The 27,261-nt window shown below is 38.9% G+C and overlaps 1 protein-coding gene across 2 annotated transcripts in view; it reads right to left on the bottom strand.

The window, feature by feature from the left end:
• oxr1a (oxidation resistance 1a) overlaps positions 1–27,261 on the bottom strand; it is a 133,010-nt gene that overhangs the window by 73,061 nt on the left and 32,688 nt on the right. For both annotated transcript variants that reach the window (XM_055227528.1, XM_033981697.2), the window contains exon 3: positions 5,309–5,496. In XM_055227528.1, the coding sequence (XP_055083503.1) occupies positions 5,309–5,496 (188 nt within the window). The remainder of the gene's footprint in view (positions 1–5,308; positions 5,497–27,261) is intronic.

The raw sequence follows: 27,261 nt of genomic DNA on the forward strand, positions 1-27,261 counted from the left end.
TACATTAGACGATAACAAGGTGGAGAAACAAGGGTGGTGTGATGGAGGGGGGCAGAGAGAGGCCAGGCAGTGGACAAAATGGCAGAATAAGCAGAGAAACCATTGGAGTGAAAGAGTGAAGAGCTGTGAGGGCAGGACGAGAGGAGAGCCCATTATCGACAGTGACATGCTGCAAACGCTCCCCCTCAGCATCAACACAAGAGCTGCTTCAGCACCAAGGACAGCGCCACATCCTCTGCAGCAGCTTTAGGAGGACTACCTGGGAAACAACATTTCTGCAGGAATCTGGACACAGATGGACTTCATTTAGTGGTAGTGAATTGTTTAGAACCTTAAAATATACTTTAGATAAACCCCAAAAAAACATACTTGGAATATCAACTGTAAATATTATAACAACCAAAGAGCCAATCCAAAGCGAGGCTGTTGGGAGCAAATTCAGGGAAAGAAGGCATCTGGTTTGTCTGTTATCAATATTCATATCTCGATTAACACAATAGCAAAATAACAATGCCAGGATGAAGACCAAAAATAATAAGCCCGACAGCAGCAGTTACAGAGAGAGGAGTGACATTTTTCAATAGAAAGTGAATTGGAGCCAGAGTCGATGGAGCACAGTGGCTAGCAGGTTAGCTATGTACATTTATATATACAGTCTATGGTTTTTTAAAAATGAACAGATGATTGCTCTAGTTGAAAATATAAGTACATTTGCTGCCATTGCTGATTGCTAACAGAGGTTTAAAGTTGTTGCTACAAGAATGAAATAGATTACAGAATAGTAAATATTACAGCCACATATGCGTATATCTTTAGATTACTAAGAAAAATGCAAACAGTTGTAAAAGCCTGTCTCTGCTTCAAGTAAAACCTAAGAAAAACATTTACCCTTCTGAGTTGCAGCAGATCTAAATCATGTCCATAATAGGAGTCAGGACCACACCAAGTCTAAACTAGGCTTGGTCTAAAAATAGGACTACACTATGGATCCAGACATTTTAAACAAGGACTAACCCAAAGGAGGAGAAAAATGTGGATAAAATACCACAATGCTCTAGTTTTTGGTTATAGCGCTTCATAGATGACATGGAGCGCTGTATAAAGTCTGCAATTATTCATAGTCTGAATATTGAGGAAAAGGATGTTATTATAATATAGACTTAGAGTAAAAATATATTAAATAGAAAGTCACTAATGATGGTCCAATGTTGTGAAGGTTTTCCCTGAGGTACGCTCTGAGAGTGGTCTACAGCTGCCTATAATGATGTAAAGGTCAGGTGTGGCATTGCGACTGGGCACTGGTGAGCAGGAGATCTGGAGTCCGGGGAGAGCTGGTGTCAGGAGTCACACGTCTCACCAAGAAACACTGGAGGCTTCTGGGATATCGACAACAGCTTGACTGCCTTCTATCCTCTTCTCTTCTTTCTTACAACTGTTGACACCGCCATAAGAATACTATCAATTTATCAATCGTTGCTTCTGTGCATTCAGACTGAAAATGCCATTGGTGTTTTCACAACAGGGGGCTCATTGGGAGTGTTATTAAAACGTCTATGTTGAACGTGCGATGTGGCTGTAATGACAGGTCTATCTGAAGCTTGGCAGACAGCACAGCGAGAGGCCTGGCACATTATTACTAACACATTAGAATAAATTAGCATTATCAAGCCCTAGAGGTACTGTGTGGCTCCAAGTTTACTATATGAAAATGCCAAGGGGCGTTTCTCTCTAGATCCCATCAAGATAGAAAGTCGAGAGAGCGGCCCGTCAGTAATCAGTGTCCAATTATGGGAACAGTAGAGATGAGTGACAGATGCACTTTCACTCAACGCCTTTATTCAAATAGGCTTTTATCTAGGCCACCATCACCCACAGCAAATGATTAACAGTGGTGACTCATGCTTAAAAGGCTTCTGTATTTTGTAGCTTTGAAATTTAAATCATGAAGTCACTATAATTCACATTTCCTCATTACTGTAGACTTGTGACCCGCTAATGGATTTAATGGGAGATAAGTGTGGACCGGGACATTAAAAGTAAGTCCACATATGACACCATTTGCTCAGCTTGAAAAAAAAAACAAACTGCTGGTCTTCAACTTGAACCAGACAATGCATAGTTCACAATTAAATGTATGTTTCATTTATTAACAAATCTTTTTTTTTTTAGTACTGAGTTAACCCTATAGCGCTGGATGCTATCATCGCTGATAGAGCTCGGCTGCGGACTTTCCATTTCCGTAACTCCGCAACCAATTGTGCTCTCATGTAAATTCAAACGGCATCTCAAAGCAGAGGCCTGGGGCTCTTTAAATATGTTACTGTCATTACGGTAATGTGCTTATGTTGTCCCTCGAAGATGACCAATCAGAGAGCAGGTGGGATTTTCCCGGTCAGTTTATTTGCGTCAAAGGAAAAATAAGGATGGATATGTAAAATAGAGGTAGTTGAGGTAGTGAAAAAAGGCAAAAGTACATGCTGATACTTCCTTTAACATGATTTTTATGGCTAAAAAAAGGAAAAAAGTCTTGGCAAGCTATAATGGTCTATAATGTGTTCAGTCCTTAAAGGGTGAAGAATCAATTTGTTAGTGTCCACGGGCAAGGCACTTCACAAATCTAGTAGCAATGCTCGCAAATGCCCATATTATCTGGCATACTTTTCACAAGAGTACATGGTTCAATGACATAGACTGTATATAAATGGACATTGCTAACCTGCTAGCCACCGCATTCCAAAAGGGAAGTGATCATGGTTGCACTTCCGGCTCCATCAGCTCTGGCAACAATGTTCGTAACCTGCTCTACATGATCCTGGTATTATTATTTAATATTATTGCTATTGTGTGCATAAATCAAGATATAAACATTAATAACAGACAAATCAGCTGCCTTTTTTCCCCGAGCTCCTTCCCACTAACACTGGCAACAGGTTTGATTGACAGCGCTGCTAAGCGCCCCTGCCAAACCAATGATGCGAATGGGAAGGGGCGTTACTTTGCTCCAGATTGGCTCTTTGGTTACTATGATACTCGCAGAATTCCTAAAATGGAACTTGGCTCCAAATTGTCCCCTATAACTGCTAGCCTTGATGAGCTTAATTTGACTGGAGCCAAACGCTATAGGTGACATCACACTCCCTTAGCCCCACTTCTCTATACAATTTACGTTTAATGATTATATATTTAAAACAAAGTAATGAGTAGAGTAGAGTAGTGAGTGCTGCACTGGGTCTATACAAATATCTTACAGTCAGATGCTCATCAAGTATTAAAAACATGACTCCCAAAGGATGCCAAAAATTCCCAACATTCCCACGAAAATCCTTTACTGTCTCCTTGTGGCTGGAGGGCTTATCCTAAAATAGTATCTTGAAATAAATAAATAAAAAACTTTTAAAAGAGGAAAAAAAAATAATAATTTACAGAATAAGAATACAGCCATCTGTCTTCCATTGTACCATTTCCACACTGACTCTCACACCCTGAACCAATATAGACCAGCACAGATCAATGCTTTCACATGTCAATGGCCAGCATCAATAGCAGTCCATACATGTTGACTGTACTGGACGCCTATAGCTTGCGCCGTGCTATGTTACGTTCTTCACCTCCTCTTAAGCCCCTTTCTTTGACCAAGAATCCAATGTGACATGATCCTCCTCTGACCTCAACACTGCCCCATTTAAAGAGCCACTCCTGCATTATACAAGCGCCGCTATAGGATGTTTACCCTGCATTGATTTACATAAGAAACAGACAGGCAGGCTGAAGGACAAGCTGGAAAAAAATAGTAATTCGCTTATATGGGAACAGAGTGGTAGCATTTTAAATACATTAACATATTTTAATTGTGTTCAAAAACAGCTTGACTTTATGGCCAAGTACTTCAAAGTATTAACGTCAGCAGATAAGATGTTTGTAGAGTATGTTATTGAGAAGTAGAGGAGAGGTAGAAGATGCAGTTATTTGGCAGAAGTATGAATAAAAGTATTTGATTGAGGTAAGGTAATAGTGTAATAGGAGTAGCATTATTAGTAACAGTAGTAGTAGTTGTAGTGGCAATGGTACTGTAGTAACTATAGTTGTAACACTAGTATTGTTGGTGTATGGTAGTGTCCTTCATGATTTCATTTCTGACCAGCTATGTGTACATACTTTGCTTTGTTGGCAAGAACAAAGTGCCCCCTGTCTGTTTTTCTGTGCCACTGCAACTAAAACATATAACATGGCAAGCCTCAAACAAAATTGCCTCTTTTATATGTGTCAAGATAAAAATATAGAAAGTAACTATCTAATTACTCTCTGGGGCTTAGCTGTTTTGTTCTGCTGTTATTTTTTTCAGCACCTTGACCGGAGTAGTTTGCCAACTCAATCATGCACAAGCCTGAGTGGACAAAGATCTCTTGATGCATTTATGAGATTTGAATTAGTTTACCTCAAGCTCATTTCATCCTCTCCCAACAGTGGGTTCCCACAAGTGCACTTCTTTTCTCACCGCTGCATATACGTCTGACACAGAAATAGATCCACACAGACATTTTGTTCTCCACCAAAGCATAGAAGGAAATCTCAAAAGAGTGATACAAGTATAATGTCTAGACAGCAAATGAATTGGGAGATGCCAAATGGGAATAGACAGCTACTGAGTAAAAAGTTCAGGTCAGCAGCAGAGCGCATTAACTTTTAAACATCTACAAACACAGAATAATAATAAGGCAATCCCTGATACTCTGCTGCAATTTATAATGTACTATAATGTACTGCATAACAGAATAAGTGCTTATAAAATTGAATTAAATTTTACATCAAATACACTCATGAGAAAGAAAAGTTTGGGCAAATGCACATTTAATCCAGTTTTCTCCTAAATTCAAGGGAAATTGGTGGAGGCAGAATATAGATCTTATTATTGTTCTCGTTATGTACTCTTGACTTCCCAGTCCTTTTTGCTGACCAATAAGAGCGGCTGGTGGAAAATGTAAAAGCTAACATTCGTAATTAGATTGGCCCCTGTTGTATTACCACATATCACCACTAGATGCCATCTATGTTACTTCTGTCTGACAGTGTACCAGCATTGGTCTGGCAGAAGAAGACCAGAGAGCACAGACTGAACAAAGGCCAGGTGAGGGGAGGGGGGGATTGGTTTCACATCTACCATGTACTGTAAACAAAATAAAAATCAAACTTGCAGATGGTAGCTTTAAATAGAAAATAACTGAATCGCAATATATATATAAGAGCGGCAGATTATCGCAGGGTCAAAAAAGTCTGTATACTTGTTGTAGTTGTTAAAAGGATTCTTTACCTATAGTGTATCCCCTCTTCAGCTCTCCAACCTTGGGATTGCGTCTCTGAGAGTTGGTGGTGTTATTCTCCTGCACTGCATGCGTCTTGGCAACAGGAGATGCCGTCCTATTGAGGGGCGAGGCTGGCACCAAAGTCGGGGAGAAACCCTGGCTGCCAATATCCACCGATTGAGACTTCTTCTTAAGTCTGAAAAAGAAGGGAAAGCATTAGCATTAGCATTAGCATTAGCATTAGCACAGCATTCACAGTGGAGCACAAATACCACCACCTTCACGATTCAAGGGCATGTATAATTTCCATCCAAGCTTGTCAATGCTGGAGAAATGTAGTTGTACAAGACTTTTTTTTCTGCAAGGGGCAAGGAAGTTGAAAGAATGGATCGATAAGCTAATCAGACTCTTGTTAGGGGTGAATTTATTAGCATTGCTTTGCACGTCTGACTAAGAAGAATCTCTAGAGTAAAGTGGGCTAAAGCAGTGGGATGGGACAGCAGGATGCCAGAGCTAGGACGCTGCAAAACAAGTGCACAAGCAAATGGATTCATAGTGTGGAGGGAACTCTCTATGCATATAAAGACTTTGACAAACAGAAGATGCATACAGATCCAAGCCACAAATCTGCTTTCTCTTTCTTTTCCTGACTCTATTTAAGAATACAGATTTTAGTTTTAGTGCAAGTGCTGTCAAGGGTGATCTTTTAATTCCAGGATGGCCCATTAATTGGATTTGGATTTATGGCAATTGGTAACTTTTTCATTACTTTTATAAATAAATCTAGAAAATACATCCTTGAAATACTTTCCCTTATAAATGTTTGTTTCCTTTTCCAAATAAAATGCATAAAACTCATCAGATTATAGCAAGAAAGTACCATGAACCACTGATTCTCTCTTTCATGGGCACACTTTGACTAGCAATCACTTCACAACATAACACTGGATCATACTTGTACATTACTGCAACAACGTGGAGAGAGAAGTGAAAAACAGCTTCAGAAATAACTATCTATCTATAGTCATAAAAAGTCCTGAAACAGCAATAGTAGCTCCAGAGCACACACACTTTCAATCACTGGGCCAAAACTGCTGAAGTGAACACTATCTTTCTAGCCGGTTCAGCCCTGTGCTCATCCCCTGACGGAGCAAAGCAGCACACATGACACAGTGTCTCACAGCCAAATGAAAATGCATAATCTCCATGGAAACGCTGTCCATCACCGTGTGTGTTCTCCTGACAATAGAACAAATTTGATGTGGGCGACAAATGCAGAGGATAGGAGTGTGAAGGAGAGAGGTTTGGCCCTATCAAGGTTCGCAAAAACACACTGACACACGTTTGTCTTTTGTCCATGTCTTAACTGTGCCAAGCCTGACCACTCTGGCAAATATCATCTACATTGACACTACTTTGAAAAACCCTCCCTCAAGAATCTCAGTAGAAAATTTTGGAGCACAAAACATGAACTAAACCATACCTAACCTGCTAGCTGCCTCTTTCCAAAGAGGAAGTGATCATGGGCTCGACTTTGGCTCCAAATCACTCCAATATGGCCCCTCTCTCTGAAACTGCTGCAGTGAGCCTCGTCATTTTGGTCTTAAAATGTTCTACACGCTCTACATGATCATCAAGATAAAACAATAATAACAGACAAATCAGGTGCCTTCATTCCTGCCCCCTGCTAAACCAGCAATGTGGGCGTGAAGGGGGCGTTACTTTCAACAGCCTTGCTTCGGATTGACTCTTCAGTTGCTATGATACTCACAGTCAGAATTCCAAATATGGAACTTGGCTCCACATTTGCCCCTGTAACTGCTAGACTCAACGAGCTTCATTTGATTGGACCCGAACGCTATGGGTGACGTCACACTTCCTTAGTCTACTGCTTTATACAGTGTACGGTCTAAACAGACACAATGGTTTTAATTTTTTTTCTTTTTAATATGTGTTTTATTCCTTCACAAAGAGGATTCATGCCAAAGGAACACAGTAACAGTTCCAAAGATACAACAATGCAACTCAATTAAAATGAGTAAATGGACAAATATAGCAGTAAAAAGACAACACTGACTGGATTTATTAAAATGTGCTCAGTGTGTTGCATCTTAAAACAAATACACCATTTACACAAACATAGCAGAAAGCAAATTGCATCAAAGTGAGTAAAGTCTATGTCCCCTCCCTCAGAAGCTGGAGGCACTAATTACTGTCTCATCAGTAAAGCAGAAGGCCATCCGCTTGCCCTCTTCCACTGAGCTACAAGGCTCATATCATACCAATAAAGTCAAAGATCACACAAAACGGAGGGCTCACAATCTCAAGCAAGAGACAGAGCCAGCTTTAGGAGCAAATCCTGTAATAAAGTGATAAAAACAAATTTTATTTGTCACCAATGAGATGGCTTACCCAGTAGCAGTGCTTTTATGTAATTATCTCATCAAAGCTCATTAAAACTGTACATATGGTCTTTTTTCATGCAGGAATTAAGACAGAATCAGGTAATTTCAATCAGCTACTGATGTTTTCTATTAAAAAAAAAAAAAACATTCACGAAAATAATTTGTGATCGTGACTGCTTACTCTTACTGCTTACAGAAATTTAAAGTTCCCATTTTGGAGAAAACCTTCATATCACTGAACCACTCTGCAACAAAACACAACTACTTATCAACATAAACATTCAAAATTTTACCCAAATACAAGATAAAAGATCATAGAAGAAATTTTAAAAAATTGTTTCAGTTCTTCAAAGGAAATCCCATGGAGTCAGAAGAACCCTAGAAAGAGCTAGTGTGCAGATGGTAATGATGTAAGAGGTTTCCTCACTCTTGTCTCTCAAATGCATGACCTCATTTTGCATCAAGGAGTCTAGTAAACTGGTAAATCACACATGCAATCACCTTATGCTATTTTAAAACATGGTTAAATAACACTTACAAGTAGCAGATAGGAGAGGAAATTGGAATCCGTGCTACCTTTTGAATTGCTTTTCAGTAAATATACTATGGAAGCAAATTGTGCTAACTCCCTCAGCCTTCCTACTAAAAAGCATGGAGAAATGCCTGCATTTCAGACAGAGTCTTATCATTGATTTAAACAACCACACACTGGGAGGGGAAAAGAAAGGCGAACCCACACAGAGGTTAGTTTGATTTCTACACCACTGCTGCACTGTGCCTGGGCCATGAGGCTGTAGTATGCTTGCGTCCCTGCCAAACAGCCATCACAAAGATTATCATTCGCTTCAGGGATCCACGTATTCTGGCAAAGAAAGCGTAAACAACAAGGAGAAATTTGTGGCTAAGTCAAAACATGCTTATCACTTCCTCACTAAGAAGGATTAAGGCTATAGGAAAAACGTGGATGCTGTTCAATTGCTTTTTATTTCCATTTACTGGCGCGCCTCAAATGTAGTAGCTTTAAGCAACAATATGCACCATAGTTAAAAGATATTTACATATATACACTGAAATCGAGATTTGGTCTTTTCTATTCCTCAATGACATGATTGGGCCTTTTTAATGGAGAGGTCTACACCTAATCCTCTGTCAGTAAAGGTTTGGAGCAGACGGAAGAGAATGGAGGAATACATTTGTCTATTTTTAAAAGATTTTTGTCATTGAAAGCCGGTTTTAAGGCAGACTAAATTTGAATAGAAAGACATGATTTATGAGACATGAGGGGGAAAAACATATCGCCCAGCCCTTAAACAGACTGGATGTGATGTATGTGTATGTGATAGCGTTATACAGTGGTAACAGTTGCACTTAAATGGCAGAAATATTTAAAATTAAACTTTAACCTTAAATAGGCTTAGGAGTCAGCAGTAGCAAATAACAGCTTCTGCAAAAAATAAAGAAACTGAATGCAGTGATACTACTGCTAAAACCATTCAAAAAGGTGAGGTCATTTTCAGTTTCAGCTTTGGGGGCTTTTTGTAGAGCTATATAAAGCAATATTGAAATATTCACAGTGCTCTATTTTTCTTCTAAAGTCTCTCCCAGATACATTAATCAGCCCCTAATGCTTTACTAATTCATATTTTCTATGAATGATGGTTCAAAGCACTACGTCCTGTGAGAGATGAGACTCGTACTAACCCTAAAGAGAATTACTATAAAACAGCTCCAAGCATTATTAGTCTATTACAGGGATTTTTCAACTGGCAATTTTATTGCATATTTTTCAGTATCATTTTCCAAACAAGTGTTAATTCAGTATTAATAAAGTCTTTTAGATGAGAGGGAAAACTTATTTTTTACTTATTTTTAATAACTGATTTAAGAAACAGTTACATTTTGATTAACTGCACAGTTTATACACTGTATGAGTTTGTTATAAATTAATGGCCAAATTCCAACAATATTACAGTCCTTTTTGCGTGTACTTTACCGTTAGTTTAGCCTTACCTTTTTTTTACAGTGTACACATAACTCACATTTTTATTAAAGAATCCACTTTAAAAGAAGCTACAGCTATTTGTATTATATTGATCAAGTAATTCAACATGCCCCCAATAATAGCTCGTGAGTGACCGCTGTGGCTGTGTTTGTGATACTGTGACAGAGGGCAGTGCATGTAAATGAGGCAGTGTGATAATGAAAGAGTGCTGCTGTCCACACCTCCGCATAATGATGTATGGACCACAGTGCGGCGCTCGGCTCCCCTCTCTGCCCTGCTAAATGCCACAGCAGCAATTCTGTGTCAGGGGCCAATGTGCCATGTTTGACCAATGAGCCTTTAGACTTGGATGGCTACTGTAACAAAGTGCGAGGAGAGAGCCAGCGAAAGGCCAAGGATGTGGATTAAACAGGGAACAATAAGGTGAAGAGACCAAGGAGGAAACATCGGCATAAGTAAAGCTGTGATCAGTGACTATAATGCCACACATTATCATTATCAAATAATCAATTCATAAATGTTAATCCCTTTCCAATAATACATATGTATATTCATCCAATCAGACTATTCCCTTATGGTGTACCAGAGTACAGCACATTGACAATCCAGTAGGGGAAAAAAAGGATTTAGTCAGCCACTATTTGTGCAAGTTCTCCTGTAGTTTTCATCATAGGTTCACTTCAACTATGAGAGACTGAATGGGGGGAAGAATCCAGGAAATCACATTGTAGGATTTTTAATGAATTAATTGGTAAATTCCTTGGTAAAATAAGTATTTGGTCACTTACAAACAAGCAAGATTTCTGGCGCTCACAGACCTGTAACTTCTTCTTTAAGAGGCTCCTCCACTCATTACCTGTATTAATGGCACCTGTTTGAACTCGTTATCAGTATAAAAGACACCTGTCCACAACCTCAAACAGTCAGACTCCAAACTCAAATATGGCCAAGACCAAAAAGCTGTCAAAGGACACTAGAAACAAAATTGTAGACCTGCACTAGGCTGGGAAGAATGAATCTGCAATAGGTAAGCAGCTTGGTGTGAAGAAATCAACTATGGGAGCAATTATTAGAAAATGGAAGACATACAAGACCACTGATAATCTCCCTCGATCTGGGGCCACATGGGGGAGCTAGTGAATGACCTGCAGAGAGCTGGGACCAAAGAAACAAAGGCTACCATCAGTAACATACTATGCTGCCAGGGACTCAAATCCTGCAGTGCCAGACATGTCCCCCTGCTTAAACCAGTACATGCCCAGGCCCGAAGTTTGCTAGAGAACATTTGGATGAGTGTCATATGGTCTTTTTGGTAAAAACTCAATTTATCGTGTTTGGAGGAGAAAGAATGCTGAGTTGCATCCAAAGAGCACCATAACTACAGTGAAGCATGGGGGGTGGAAACATCATGCTTTTCAGCAAAGGGATGACTGATCTGTGTAAAGGAAAGAATGAATGGGGCCATGTATCGTGAGATTTTGAGTGAAAACCTCCTTCCATCAGCAAGGGCACTGAAGATGAAACGTGGCTGGGTCTTTCAGCATGACAATGATCCCAAACACATTGCCCGGGCAACAAAGGAGTGGCTTCGTAAGAAGCATTTCAAGGTCCTGGAGAGATCTGAATTCCAACAAAGGGCATATAACAAAGTATTGAGATGAACCTTTGTTATTGACCAAATACTTATTTTCCACCATAATTTGCAAATAAATTCTTTAAAAATCAGACAGTGTGATTTTCTGGATTTTTTTTTTTCTCATAGTTGAAGTGCACATATGATGAAAAAAGGCCTCTCTCATCTTTTTAAGTGGGAGATCTTGCACAATTGGTGGCTGACTAAATACTTGTTTGCCCCGCTGTAAAGTCTGCTATCAGATAAGCTATTATACTATCAGAAGTTAACATGTTTTTTCCATCCTTAAATAATAATTATAAAAAGTTGTAAAAGCTATTCCCTATAAATATCCATAAAGTAAAACTGAAAGAAATGTAAAGTACAGAGCAGCTTTTATTTCAAGAAGTACTTTCAAAAAACTTTGGTTTGGCTCCAAAAATGAGACACGTTCTTTACCTATTGAGTGTACTTCCTTTTAATGATCCATTTCAGTTCAATGCCTACTTTGCTAACACTCTTCTTTTTGAAGTTGTGCAATTTCAAGCACTTGTTTTGCTTTAGAGCCGAGATCTGTCCCTTTTCGGAAACTGGATTTTGGGTAGACTCATGTTTTAATATATTTGTAACACAAATCGAAAGTAAAGAAATCTTATGACCTCATGGCTAATGTCGACAGAGCTCTATGTATTTTATCCAGTAGTGCCATGCTGAAGGCCAAACAAAATGTATAAAAAGTAGAGTTGATTTTCTCTGGAGTACAAGCTATTACTCACACTGACTTAAAACAGCGTTACTACCTGTGAAACGAAGATGCACTTTATCTGCAGCACTGTCTTCATAAACATCTGTGTCATCAGTCTAAGCAAACCTTAATTGATCACGCGGTGCAGACAATGGCAGACTACAGCAGCTAACAGGCCGTGAGATGCCAATAATGATTTTTCTGTCACTTAGGAACAGCTTCCGCCAAAAGCAATGTAAAAGATTTCATTCAAACAAGAAGACATAATCAATTTTACCCCAAACCCTGCCTAAAGAAAGGAGACAATTCATTTTCAGCACATCAACTGCACTGGCTTTGCAACCTACTGTTTACTTTATACAAGTTAAGTAAGTATTTGTATTTGAGCAGTATTGTTTTGTATTAGCAGCTCTTGAGGTGTGCATCTGATTAGAAAGCATCTGATAATCAGGAAGTGCAATGTCAGCATTCTAGTTGCTGAAGCTTTACCATTGTCCTGGTATCCTAATGTTGTGAAATAGCTTCTAAATGCATCGCAGTGAATAATGAGAATACTTGGAATGCATAAGGTAAGTGAGGAATAATTTTGGAGCACTACAAACTGTTTAAAATTAACTAACTGGTTTCCCACAATTTTAAGATAGATTTTTTTAAATGTGCGTAACTAGTCTGGTACACAACAAATATTGTCAGATGGCAATTTAAAATAAAATAGATATTATTTATTTGTAAATAAAATGTTACTCTTACTATTTTGTTGCTAAATGTTTTATAGCTAAAGGTTTTATTTTAGAGCAAGTTTTATTCATATAATAACCTTTTTTTTACTTAGTCAACAAATTCTCACACATGCAGTATAAAACATGTTAATTCAAAAGGTTCTAAGACTCAGCCTTCAGCTCTGTGTCTATGGACCTTAGGACTGCTCCTCCTGCAGTCCCACGCGGTCCTCCTCCTCCTCTTCCTCCTGGTTGCTAGCCTCCATCCCGCTTCTCTTCTCTAAGTGGCTGAGAGCCAATGACAGCCAGCCCCTCATTGGTCGATTTAGAGTAGTAGGTGTGACGTCAATGCTTGTGGCGGAGCAGAAAAATCACAAGCTGGTTCGGAGAATTGTCAGTTTGAGCATTTGTATGTACTATCATGTTAGATCATTATATCTCAGAAGAGCGGGAGGGCAGGACAGGCAGCAGAGATAAAAAGAAAGATTTTAATTATGGCAGTTAGGCTTGGCGCCCTACGCATCATCTAATTTATGAACAACGAATACCATGCAGAGACATCTCTGGGCAACAACTGTGCATTTCTTCAAACAAAACACGCATTTTACAGCCTCACTTTATGTTAAACAATGTACACAGCTTGTTAGGACAAACTTTGGCTCTGCCAAGATAAACACAAATCTGTTTTCACCACTTTGTCACATTGCGAGTTTTCCAAGTAAGTTAATGGCTTATAAATGCATGTGAAATACCATGCACTCCTATTATAGTGCATTTCTACCTAAAACTTAAATCTCTATTTATCCAGATTTGAGACTACCATATGGGTTGGCAATACTGACAAAAATGAATATCTCAAGATTATCTTCATGACAATATTCAAACATAACAATGGCAATCCATCAGAATTTTTCCCTAATGTGCCTGTGAATGTTGTGGTTGTGGTTCAGGTACCGCACAACCCATGAATTACCCACACGAGTGCAGAAATACCCTATTACACCCTCATCTGTACTCTATACACTGCTCAATTTCAAAAAGTATAAGCAAGGTTTTGCCCTAGCACACTCTCCTGAATAATGTGTAAAGAATGTAAAAGGTCCATAAAGTGGCACAGTAAATACAATACATTTCAACAGGCTAAAAGCTACCAACAGCCCTGATAAAGTTTTACATTTTTTCCTTTTCCTTAAAAGTTAAAAAGCACATAAAAAGTGCATCTCTCTTCAGTTAGTTTGTCTCTGCACGCTTTCCTACCAGTTTGCTTTGTTTGCTGTCTCCCTGATTAGCCCTTTCAGTTGCTATTAGCACATCTTTGGAAACACTGTGGGCAAAGCCTTCAGTGATTCATTTTACTCCTGTGCACGATGAATGCATTTTATCATTCTATGGACAACAACATGGTTAGTAAAGTTTCACAAACACATTCCCTTGTCCTTTACCATCCACCATCCCCAAAACAAAGTAAATATATATATTTTTTAAAAGGGTAATGTAAACAACTTGACTGACTCGACCATCAATAAGGGTAAAACATTATTTCTTTCAGCTACATGAAGATTTCTGAATGGCTATTGCTTATTCTAATAAGCATGCAAAGCCCCTATGACTAGATCCATGTATTCATATCAGTCCTTGAAACCTTAGCGACTGTAGAATGACTCATAACATTGGACACATGAAGGACACACTACAACATCATTGAGACCATGCCCTTAGACATAGTAACTTATTGCTGTATCCATGCAGGACAAGGACACCCAGATGACTTACTCAGGGGGCACATGTAGGGCATATATTATGAAAAGTTGACAGCTTGTAATCACATTACTTTGATGTATGCAGTGTCACCAAAGATATATGTACACACAGTACTAAACTATATAAATATCACACTTCTAGATTGTCTATTTCACAGTTTTTGTTTCTGTCAGCCATTTTGACAAGGAAATCATAAGAAATTCCAAACCTGTAATTTACTTTACAGTAATGTTGGTGAAGGGCCCGCCACGTGCTTGTCCCCATGGAGATGCATTGTCTTGTTTGTTCCACAATATGGCATTAAATACATGTATTTCCATGGAGACAAGCAGGAAATGCCAACCAAGTTACATGCCAGATCTTTGGAGAGATGAATTTGCTCAGTTTTTCAGCGTAATTTTCAACAGTAAAGAGGCCTATAATTGAAAACATGCAAGTTTAATGCCATACTGAGGAAAATTTAAGGCAAAATATATAACATCTCTATGGGGAAAAGCAGAGTCCACTTTTAACTATTGATGAATTGCTGGGTTTCAGATGACATCATATTATTCAATTCAATGTATTTGTGTATAGCCCAAAATCACAACAGCAGTCGCCTCGCAGGGCATTCTTTAGGCCAATAACAATTAATACATATGAGTAGCAGCTAAAGTTAATATTGTTTGTGAATATTTGTGAATTTTACCTTTTAGACATTTCTAATGAAAGCACCTTGTAATAAAAAGGGAAATTTGACTCTTACCTCCCATCTTAGAGTAGGACATCATGACATTCTATAATTTTGAAACCACCGACCACTACAAAAATAATACTTAGAACAATAAATGCACTTGAACCAGGTAGGAATCTGGTCTAAAACAAGCCAGATTCAGCACCACCAACATCCCATGCACAGAGAAACACAGCTCTGATATACCGTCATAGTCATTGCCTTCGCCCTCTGGAAAACATCTCTATTACAATATCACCTCTTGCTTTAAGGCTGGACTCACCACAGACAAAACATTCACGCTCCATTGTGTTGGCAGCCATTTGTGCATCTGTTCACATCTGTCACAGACCGTGTCACTGCAGCAGATGATCATGACACACAAATCGTCACTCTGAAGGCAGAGGCAGATTTATGGCCCCAACAATGCAAATTTACAACTTGTTTTTATGGACAGACTATTAATGGACTTTGTTTGAATGCTTTCTCTTGAAGATACACAGGAGTCTAATTAAAATGTAGCTGTGGGCTGTGTTACCTAGAGTAACTCGACAACAAGATAGCAAAGTTCTTTGTATATTCTTTCTTGAGCTTTTTATGGAACAATAATATGGATTTAAAGGCTATCTATTAGTCATTTTAAAATTACTTGTACGTCATCAAAACTGTTTCATTCATTGTAGAATCTAATAGTATTTCATTTTTTGCACTCTTGCCTCTTCCTGCAAAATAGAAATGAACTTCGAGTATATTTTTGTAGGATTTAATAGGAGTGGGTTATCAGAGTGCAGCACCAAGGGACTACTTTCAAAACTTCAAGCCAGGATCCTGTAGAGTATCAAGCTGAAGACCTAAAACCTATTATATGTTATAGGTGGATGGAAAAAAACTGAACAACTGGATGCTAGTAACTGCACATATAAGGCCCCACACAGACCAATAACTGACCCACGACAGGCGAAATACAACCACTTTGCTGCTAGTAATCAAGTTTGATCAATGACACAGTTTATTTTTTAGATGGGTGATGAGGGGGAAACTATAGCCCCTAAAGAGAGAATTTAGAAATACATAGAACAAACTGATACCGACACTAATATGCGGCTGTCTGTGACAACATCTTGTTAGTTTAAAAAGTAGCAAGGCTCCATATTACCGAACAGGCTGCAGCATGACAGAAAACCTCCCATTAATGACTAAGCATAGAGTTATAAATGCAGAAGATATATGCTGGGTCTTTATCGAGGGAAAACTGAAAATTGTTTTGGTCTTCTTTGAATTCATGCACACGCACCAAGGACATCAGGGTAGCACATATAAAACATATTAACGGGAGTATTGGGAGTCCTTAGCAGGGAATATAACAAGACTTTTGTTCATGACTAAATGTGTATATAAAACAGAAACAATAGGCCATAATAGGGAAGCTATGCATCAAACTAATAACACAGAAGATCATAATAACTGCACAGTAATCACACAGAACATATTAAAGATTTGAAGAATTACCTGACAGAAATACTCTTTAGTATGTAAATTAAATGCAATGACATGATTCTAGTGCAAACGCATCACATTAGACCATAAGTGTTAACTCAGTACAGCCTGTATATCAACTATAAGTGTAAACATGCTTAAACTGGTTTGAATCTAATACATGCAAACTCATCTTCAAGTGCTGATCAAGCATAACATACATCACGTCACAATCTTAAGGTTATGTGTTGTGTTTAATAGGCCTATAATCCAATATCAGAATTGCCATTCACCTCTACAGCTATTGGGGCTGTAGTAGATTGATATTTGATCTTGCCAACACTGACCACCACTTCGCTTCATCTACTAATTCTCGTAAACGGAAAATAATTAGTTCATGAATACCCCACAATATGGCTGAGATGGTCTGATCAAGTCTTCCTTAACACAATCAAACTCAAATATGTCCTAAAACATTTTCTTTTTCTAGCCTGCAGTATCCCACCCAACATGATCGGTGGTTGGTAAAGCTGACAATTCTTGAGAGAGAGAGAGAAAAAAAAAACTCAAGTATGATTAGCTTTGATTTAATTCACAGTGAAAACACATCCAGGAGCATAAACATGAACTGTTAACTAATACAAAAATTACATGCATTTTAGAAGATGTTTGTAGAGGCCAAAGCAACAGATAAACAGGTGTAATATATTTTTCTTTGCAGAGGACATTCTACTACCCAAATAATTTCAGCCTTTGTGATTAGAATATTGTGTCAAGTCAAATTTCGATTTCATTGCGACATTATGCAACCTTGGTGGTGATCATAATGTTGTGGCTCCTCCATGTGTACAACAATTTGACCTCTGATGATCTAAAGAAGGGTGTGAGAATGAGGGACAGCAGTGATGTATCCCGCTGGGCAGTACTTAGTGAACAGCCTGTCGTCCTGGTACATCAGCCAGGCAGCACCACACAGGCTCTGACACTTGGTATTCCCAGCACAGCTCCGCTCAAATGGGACATCTGTTAAGTTTCTAACAGAGCCTTCATAATGCTGTATACTTCAGGATTATGCATACAAAGTGCTTCTATATAAAGTAACATAGTGAACTCCTTTGAATTTAAACTGCTTATTATCAAAGACATATTGGACAATGGCAGAGTGGAACCTCCTGTTTTTCTCAGCATGGGGCAGTTGGGACTTTTCAAGCTAATCGACAATGATATGACTAAAAGAATGCACGTCCTAATTTTGTTGCTTTGGGTATACTCTGCTGGCATTTCTACTCATGTCCAAAGACATTACAAGAATTGGTGAATACAAAATACCAACAGAGTGAAAGCCTGTTTAGAGCCACTTTGCAACATGATCCTACCTGATTTGTTGAAAGATCAGCACCTCTACAATTACATACAATCCTCCATCTAAGGTAGTCCTGACCAAGCAAACTTGCGTTATAAACAATGGTATATTAGACAGCAACTTATACAAAAAAGAAGCACCAGAATGAGTCATTGCTTAAAAATGACAAGCAAATATACTTGTACATCTTCAATCTGCTACAGAGGATAGACTAAGCACGTAGAAAGCTGCCGAGAGGACGCAATGTGCCAGACAGACTATAATAGATCAATCTGGCTCTATACAGAGAAACTTCCTCAAATGTACAAGCCCTCTGCCCGTGGCTGTACATCTGCTGCCCTCAGCTCCACAGTCACTATTCTGACAGGCTAATCCAGATCAGCTACGCCCCTACTCCTTCACAAAGCTAGTCATCTGTTCAAATTGTTCCCTCAATGCCCTACACACCACGCTTACCTCTAAATACATCTAGATAAAAGGTTGTGTGATTGAGGGCTGAACTTGTGTTGACAATGTGAGTCTATCAAAAGGCCCATGAGAGAGAGGACACAGTGTCTATTCAAATGCAAACAGCTCAAAGAGCAGTGACTGGTGAAAATGTCTCTGGCGGAAGGAGATGACAGAAAGTACCCCACGCTCTCACCTTTCTAAGACACTATTCAAACCGTGCAACCATGACTAATTATGACATTTTGCAAATAATATTTTCAATTTATCTGTTCAGCTACATCATTAACCAAAATCGAGGTAGCGAAGTATTTCACCATGGAAGTTTTTGGGTTTTTTTTTTAAATCAAAAAAGACATGGTGACAGTTCACACCTCATTTCCTGGCATTTAAGGCAGTGACTTATCAGAACCCAACTGAAGAGCTACTTAAAAAAAAGTAAAATTGTCAAGTTGACAAAATTCGATTTACTTTTGCTATGGTAAGTATGTAATTAGGCATTGTAGGTATAGCCTCAGTACAGTGGCAGCTAAAGCAATAGAAGTAACAGTAGTAGTGATAGTAACATGCAGGCAACAGTAGTAGTACTAGTACTAACAGTGACTGTAGTACCAGTCATTTTTGCCACCTATGCCCTTTTGCTCTACTTCAGTATTTGTCTCACACATCAGACTAATAAATAAAACATTGGAACTGAAAGGCAGATTGTATTACTAGCAAAAACTTGGTTGATCTTTTCTGCCAAGCAGTTTCCTCAGAGTACAGTAAAGCAGTACTGAGCAAAGTCATGGAGCCCTATTCACAGATTAGTAATCCCATTGACACATGCGCACACAGCATAGCCCATCTTCCTATATGTCTATGTGCTCTGCTGGATCTCCATTGGCCCGAGACCGACAGTTATTATCAGCACTGCGTTATCCTCACTAATACCCAAACGTCAACAAACTGGAGGGTATTTTTAGCCTGAAAATTGTCAAATTGCAACAGTGCACAAGAGATCCCTGCTGCTGGGTTTGTTTACAGTGGGGGTGTAGACCTCAAGTGTTTCTTTAAATGCTGCAGGATAATACAAGTTCCATGTTTATTTTGTCTGTCTTATGATATAGAAAAACAACTCAATGTTTTTATGTGCCATAAGACAGACAAATATAACATAAGATGGGAAGACATCATCTTAAGTGTATATTCATAAGTATAACCCGGGTGATTTTTACCATTCAACTTTTTGCCTTTTATTACTCTTTCACGAGAGGTTCCGTGATATACTTCCTTTTAATATGGCACGCTCTCCATTCGGGGTGTGTGTGTGGAATGGGTGTCCGTTCCTCCATCCATCTCCTCATCTATCAGTCCATCCATTCCATTGGTCCAGCTGAATCCAATGGTGAGCTGCCCAAGGCCACAAGTCTGAGGAACTTTAAAAACCACCTTCTACAGTATAGTAGGAGGTACGGTAGCCTGCTCCCCACCTTATACACTGCTATAGCCAGAAAGACTGGGTCAGATTCAGATCGCTCACATCTGCTCAGACAGTAAATCAAAAACATGTAAATATTGTGTGAATACTGTATATATCCCTTTGTCTGTCTTACCCCTCAATACAACTCACATCCTGCACCATATTACGGTCTCTAACTGTTAAACTGTTCAACTCCCCTCCCTGAGCCGAACCAGATAATTCTTCTGACTCTAGTCTATACATTTCTATTGTACCTATCATATATGCTACAGTAGGCATACACGGTTTTATTATGCAGGATTGGGACTGGTACCAGCCTGCATAATAAATTCCACTCAACCAAAGACAGCCACACCAGACTAATGCTCAAGCTACTCCAGTGGTTCTTCCTGAACATTAACCTCTCTTCAAATACAGTAATGCTTCTAGACTACATTTCTTCCTTTACATTTTATAGCTCATACCACAAGGCACTTGGGATTGAAGTGGGGATTATTTTATTATTTTATTATTTTTGAGGAGGGGTTAAGTGTTTAGTGCCATAGGGTAATAGCCACATGGATTAAACAATGAACGCTAAACAGCTTCACATATATAGTATATATTTCAGTGCATTTAACAGTAACTATGTGTAGTGCATTGCAACTGCCAAGTCGCACTCTTATCAGTAGCAAACTCATTGGTAGTAGTAATAATGGCAGCAGTGGTATTCACAGTAATGACATTTTTTTCTCCCTTTTCGCACAGTTTCATATTGGTTAGATCAAGGGTCTAAGAATACTCTGAAACATGTATCCATTTCATTGTTTCACTGTCAACTATTGGATTTTTTCATTTGTCTCATTCATTGTTTCATCCATTTATCAATCATTTCTCTAAAGCTCTAGGAGGTAACATTGTTGTAATACTGGTCAATACAAAAATAAACTAGATTAGGGCATAATACTGCCGTCTAAAGCAGATGTAGAATCCCAAGTGTAAGACGTGTTAATTTCACTTTTTGCTATTAATAGTAGTGATATAGCAAGCGCTCATGGCCTGTCTTTTGTTTGTCCTTGTCATCTTAACTCTCATTCTTCCCTCCCTCGCCGCCCCATGCATCTACCAACAGGCGGGTGAGCGACAGACTGCCCCAGCTGGGTTTGGGACAGAGGGGGGCTGAGCATGTTCTGTATCCAGTTAAGATCTTTCTCCTCTCTCTCCCTCCCCAGAGCGTCTTCCGCACCACTGCTCTGCCACCATTAATTTGTCAAGTGAAATCTCCTGCAAACTTCCTAAACAAACAAGTGTGCTGACTTCTGCTTCCCCCACACACATCAGGCCAAACACATGTAGACCACAGCTGCAAAACAAAACAATGTCCGAGACTATAATGTAAACAGACAGACAGAATGTTTATAACAGTTAGGCTGGTGTTGCTTACGTTGGTAGTCCATGCTAAAACCTTTATATTTTGCACCATTTAACACTGGATATCATGAGACAAAGACTTGGATGGAAAGATAAATTATTATTCGTTATTGGTCAACTGGCGACTCTATTCATGCCCCGTCGAATTGTCTGCAGGATATTGCGAGGTGGATGGCCCATAACCTTCCACACCTGAATGAGAGCAAAATGGAGGCTTGAAATGATTTAAATGTTCTTGGCCCATTAGCTCCCTACTGTCGGTCATCTGTCAGGTGTTATTCTGGACAGCTCTTTTAAACTGGAAAAACAAAACAGCTCGATAGTCAAAACAAGCTATTTTCAATTGGGCCTGTTAAGTTAAATCAAACCTTACCTTCATTTCCCTTTAATGAACTGAAATAGTCCATGTATTTATCACATGCTGGCTTGATTATTGCAATTCTTTATACTGTGGGCTGGACCAGTCAGGCCAGGCTGCATAAGGTCCAGAATGCAGCGACCCGTATGCTAACAGGGGCCAGGAGACAAGAGCACATCACACCTGTGCTGACTCAACTGCACTGGCTCCATGTCTGCTACAGGACTCATTTAAACATTCTTTTGATAGTTTTTACATGTCTGAATGGATTGACCCCACTTTACTTGTCGGACCTGCTGTCTGTTTATGTCCCTCCCAAGACACTTCCCTCTGCATACCTGCTCCTCTTAGATGTATCTAGTACTGAAAAATAAAGGAAACAGACGCTTTCACTGCTGCTTCAGCATTAGATTGGTCTAAGCTATAAATTGTTCCACACTTAAATCTCACCTTTATGCACTGGCCTTTAATACAGGTTGAGCCATTTTTTTATTGTTTTATTGTATTTCTATTTTTATTTTTTGACATTTAATATTTAGTATTTTTTCTACTGTTGTCCTGTACTGTAAAGCACTTAGGGCTTGTTGGGTTGTTAGGTTGTTGTAAATGTTCTATATAAATAAAGTTGTTCTTGACCTTGAGCTGGTTTCTAGTTGAAGTCATCTTGATTATTTACATTTTTATACTGTGAAAAGATTTCCCATAGAAAGTGAGTATAATCCAGCTGGCCCATGGCTCTATTTTCAAACGTAGTACTGTCTAAAACACTAGAGGGGTTATCCAAAATAAAATGCACAGCTCTGATACATACATCAGTAAGGAGTTAATGAGTGTGTGTGTGTTTTTGTTTACGTCTCTTCATGGTGACGGCCCAGTGGGGATGTGCACGCCAACACTGGAAATGTCAGTGTCATCACAAAACCGTAAACAACATTACATGTTGCTACCTCCCTGTACCCTGTAAATTTTATGAACCTTCCATTGTTTGATTTGTGAGGACTTTGTACCTCACAAATCAAAGAATGGAAGGTTTTTATATCTATCTATCTATCTATCTATCTATCTATCTATCTATCTCTCTCTATATATATATATATATATATATATATATATATATATATATATATATATATATATATATATATACACACACATATATATATATAGTCCAAGCGTTACACTGTAAATTACTTGAAGACATAATAAAAAAATAAATCTCAATAAACTGCATGAGGAACATTCTTAAATGTATTGGTTAACACAAGAGCACAAACTTCTACCAGAGTGTTTGCAGATGTCTGGTATGAAATAAATCAAAAGGGGGAGAAATTCAAGAGAAGTTTGTGTCATTACACACACCCCTCTCTCCCAAACCCACATGAAGTCTAAAGCACCTGGACTGTTAGATCCTACAACATTTACCCTCGGGTCTAAACGTGTCTTCTTTTTTTTATGATATCCAAATGTTTGCCAGAAGAGGAAATACAAGAGAGTTGAAAAAGATGTGTATAGCCGCTAGTACTACAAATATAATGTTGTTTGTTGAGTGATTGTTGCATGCAAAATAATGTTTGCTTTTATATTTAGGAGGACTTTAAAATATCATGACACTCACAAATACTACTATGTATAGTCTGACCCAAGCGGTTTAAAAGGAGCGCTGCAGATGAAGCCTTGTCCTGGCACTAACTTCACTTTAGGAGGCAAAGTCAAGTAAGTAAACCAAGAACCACTTAAGAACTTGGATCCTATAAGGTGGCAATTATAGAGCTCTAGGAAGTAGAGATGGGACAATAAACAAAAATATTGTTTCCCATGAGGAACAGGGTAGACAATAATCATTTGTGGGACATTTTATATAATTGTGATAATCCCCAACAAAAACAAATGCCATTATCACCAGAATGTGCAGAAAAACTTACTTATCAATGAAAATGATGTAGCAGAAAACCATTAAAATTCTAACTATTGATATCTATAACATTTTTAAACTGTCAGCAACTTTAATAATTATAGTGATATTATTGTTAATCTCAATTATTTTGGCCGAAGCTTGGTTTTATTTACAAAGCTAGAGTTTCTTTTTTGGCTGTTGAAATTCAGGATAATCAGTAATCAGCAGCATCTTTCATTCAGTCTTTAGCCTCTTTTTCTTTTACAACTAAACTGAATGTAATTAAGCATAGAGTAGGCCTATCAATGCTAATCTAAGTTATTCATGAAATTCTGTATTCTCAAACCATCCTCTGTACATGTTCAAAACTTCTCTCCAGTGCTCTAAGGTATAAATGGTGTACACTTTTGACTCAAATGAAAGAGTGAAGCATTTATTTCAGGTGGAAAAGGAAACTCAAATTAGACTTTCATTCCCTTCATAAAATCCTTACATTGGTGTGTACTGTGGTCTGTCAAAGCAACAATGGGCCCTAGATGGGGAAGAACAATAATTTTTACATTTTACATGAACAAAAGTAAAAGGTAATCTATTTTCACTCATGAGTAGTTAGCTGAATGCCTAAAACCTGCATACTTTGAAGGTCAGGATATAAGAATGCTTAGAAATTATCAACAAACAACAAAGAAAGAACTCTAACTACTTGCCACTAAAACCAATAAATGGCTGAAAATGTCTCTCATTGACTTGTCTCAAAACACCACATAATGCATCTTATATCTTTCGGGCTCTTTGTCCAAACAGCCCTGATTCTGTGTGATATAACCGTCACAGAAACACAATTTTTGCAAACAAACGTGTAAAACGATGGTGACGCACGGCTCTTCCACTTCAGAGTGTTGTCAGTGCAGCCTCATGATGACTCCACCATCTGCTGCTCAAATCTGATGCCTGTTTTCAAGTGGCCTATTAAGATGCTACTGAGCAGGTCTGAAAAATTACCTGGCTTTGATAGCTGCCGTGTCTGACAAACCAATTGTTTCCTCCACAAAGCCAGTAAGCCTGAATCAAATCTCCTATACTGGTCTCAGGGGAGGGGAGCCTGGGCTGTAAAATAGAGGCTTTTTACGGAATTCTTGATAACGAAAGCTTTCGGAAATGGTCCTGCCCAGGGAGTAAGGAATTGGACTTTGTTTACCTTATGTTCTCAAATGTTTAATTGTCCAGGATTTATCTGGTTTAAACAAAGACTCATTCTGAGTGTTTTCTGATGTTATATTGCAGCTAAGGATGCATTCACACCTCATCATTTGGTCATGGTTTAAGCCCAATTTGAGTTCTAATATATATTTTGTTTTAATGTTTGACTTTGGTTTGTCCCTGTTCTAGCTCTGGTTTAGTCCTGGTCTAGTCCAGGTTTAGTTTCGGATTTAGTCCCAGTTCAGATACAACTTAGATGTAGTGATTGTGCATGTGTGAACAGACCCTAAAATACATCTATATTACAATCTACGGATTTCTATCAGAAGAACAAAACACATAATTTCTTTAGATTGACAGTTGGACTCAAAGTCCCAACATGAATCATCTACTGTCACCACCTCTGTTCCTTCCTTGCACACCTTATGATAGGCACAGAATTCTATTGAAATCTTCACACAGGAGATGAAGTAGTGGAGAATATTTAAAATGTCTATAATTTAGACATTAGCTTTTTCTTTTGCTTAACACTTTCTTGGTTCAAACACAAAAACCTTTTTAAGACTGTTCTTTTCCTGCAAAGTACAGCCTCACACTTCAGGTGCCATAATGCAAAATGAAGGTCATAAAAGTGCCTTAAAAATAGCATTGCTTTTTGGACAAATTTGCTAAGTGGTAAAAAGGAAATCACTGTGTACGTACCTAGCAGTTTGCTGAACAGGTTCCATTGACTCTTGTGCCGTGGAGATAATGGCATTGATCCTTCTAACTGCTTAACTTAAGCATTCCAGAAGCTTGTCACGTGACCATGTCCTCATTAGCAGAGTGGAGCACAAGGTTAATTTATTTAACCAATATAAGGCAGACAAACAGGGACAAAGACCGAACATGCAAGGTGAGGAGAAAGGGGAGAGGGTCGTGTGAACGCTGCACTGCTCAGGCATATCTAAGCTTGTTATTATCTTGGTGTTATCCAGCCATGAGGGGTTACAGTCCAGCCTTTTTTTTTGCTCAGGAACTAATGACATTAGCATAAAATGTTATATTAGATGACTTTTTTCATGGAATACCTCATATCTCATTATTTTCCTCTCATATTAGTTCATTTCAAATAGTGATTAATGTGACTATGTTGGGGAAATCCAGTCAGTGGGGAAATGTAACACTCTTTACTAGCTGTGGCGGATGTGTACGTGTGTGTCTGGACTCCAGGGGGTGCCACTTGGGCACGGTGTAGGTGGTAAAGCATAAGGGGTCCTGGTGGCACAGAGAGAAGCCTGCTCTGCCATCTGCCTATGAGTCACTGTGTCTGAGGCTGTTTGATGTGAATGGGCACAGGATTGCAGGCTAAAGCAGTTGTATGTCCTGTTTTATGGGAGCTTAACTCAGTGTTGACTTGATCAGAGGAAGGGTCTGTACCTGGAATCCATTTGTGGTCTGTTAATGGGAGATACAGACAGTTAACTTGACGGCAACCTGCCAAAATAAGAACGCATCAATTTTCTTTTCTCACTGTACTTCTTGTACTGATGACAATATTGTTTTTCCTAGAATGTCATTAAAAGATGTTGCCGGATCAGCCAGGATCTTTTACATTCTGATTGAATCAAGAAAGGTCTGGATACAATAGAGGGTGAAAAACCATCGTCCTAACTTGAGACAGTCCAATCACAGTAATTTGCATCTCGTGTTTCTCAAACATTCTTGTAACTTTCACAAGTGTTAACTTTTAAGAGCTTGGGGTTTAGATTGTTGATTCTGCAAAAATCTGCACTGTCTCTCTGTCTTTTACGTCATTTTTCCTCCTTTTTTACATGTAAGGAGCCATGTTTATTTTTGACACAAATGGACCATGCGTCTCTTTGCTTGATTAATCCACCTGCCACGCCCTCTGAAATGGGAGAGACAGGGTACGACTCCAGACCTACTCATCTTTGTAAAGTTTTGTCAACGCGTTGGCCAAGTAATGTGGGATCAGTGATATTACTAGTAGTAGTAGCTATCAGAAAATATGAAAGCAGATGAATAACAGTGAGGATTCAGTAGATCTTCAAAATGGCCAGGAAAGTTAAAAGCACATACACATAAGCACGGAGATGCACGGAGACTGGCGGCCGTGTGCACAGTGATCTCCTCATCTGAGCCTGATTGTGATTGCTGCACACAAGCTGCCTCTGAGAGAGACCAAGACAACGAACAGTCGTATTCTTGTGACAGCCCCACCCCCCAGGCCGCAGCTGACCTAAATCCTGCTGTCACTTTTGGTATGGAATACTTTAACCACATCTCCACAGTTGAAGGTTTTGGGACAACAAGCATCCTTCTCTCCTCTTCCCAATGTTAGTGATGCCGGCAGCACTGTGGCTGGTTCTCTGCTGCCCCCTATCTTCAAACT

The sequence above is a fragment of the Periophthalmus magnuspinnatus genome, chromosome 16 (genome assembly GCF_009829125.3).
Source record: "Periophthalmus magnuspinnatus isolate fPerMag1 chromosome 16, fPerMag1.2.pri, whole genome shotgun sequence".
Classification (NCBI taxonomy): domain Eukaryota; kingdom Metazoa; phylum Chordata; class Actinopteri; order Gobiiformes; family Gobiidae; genus Periophthalmus; species Periophthalmus magnuspinnatus.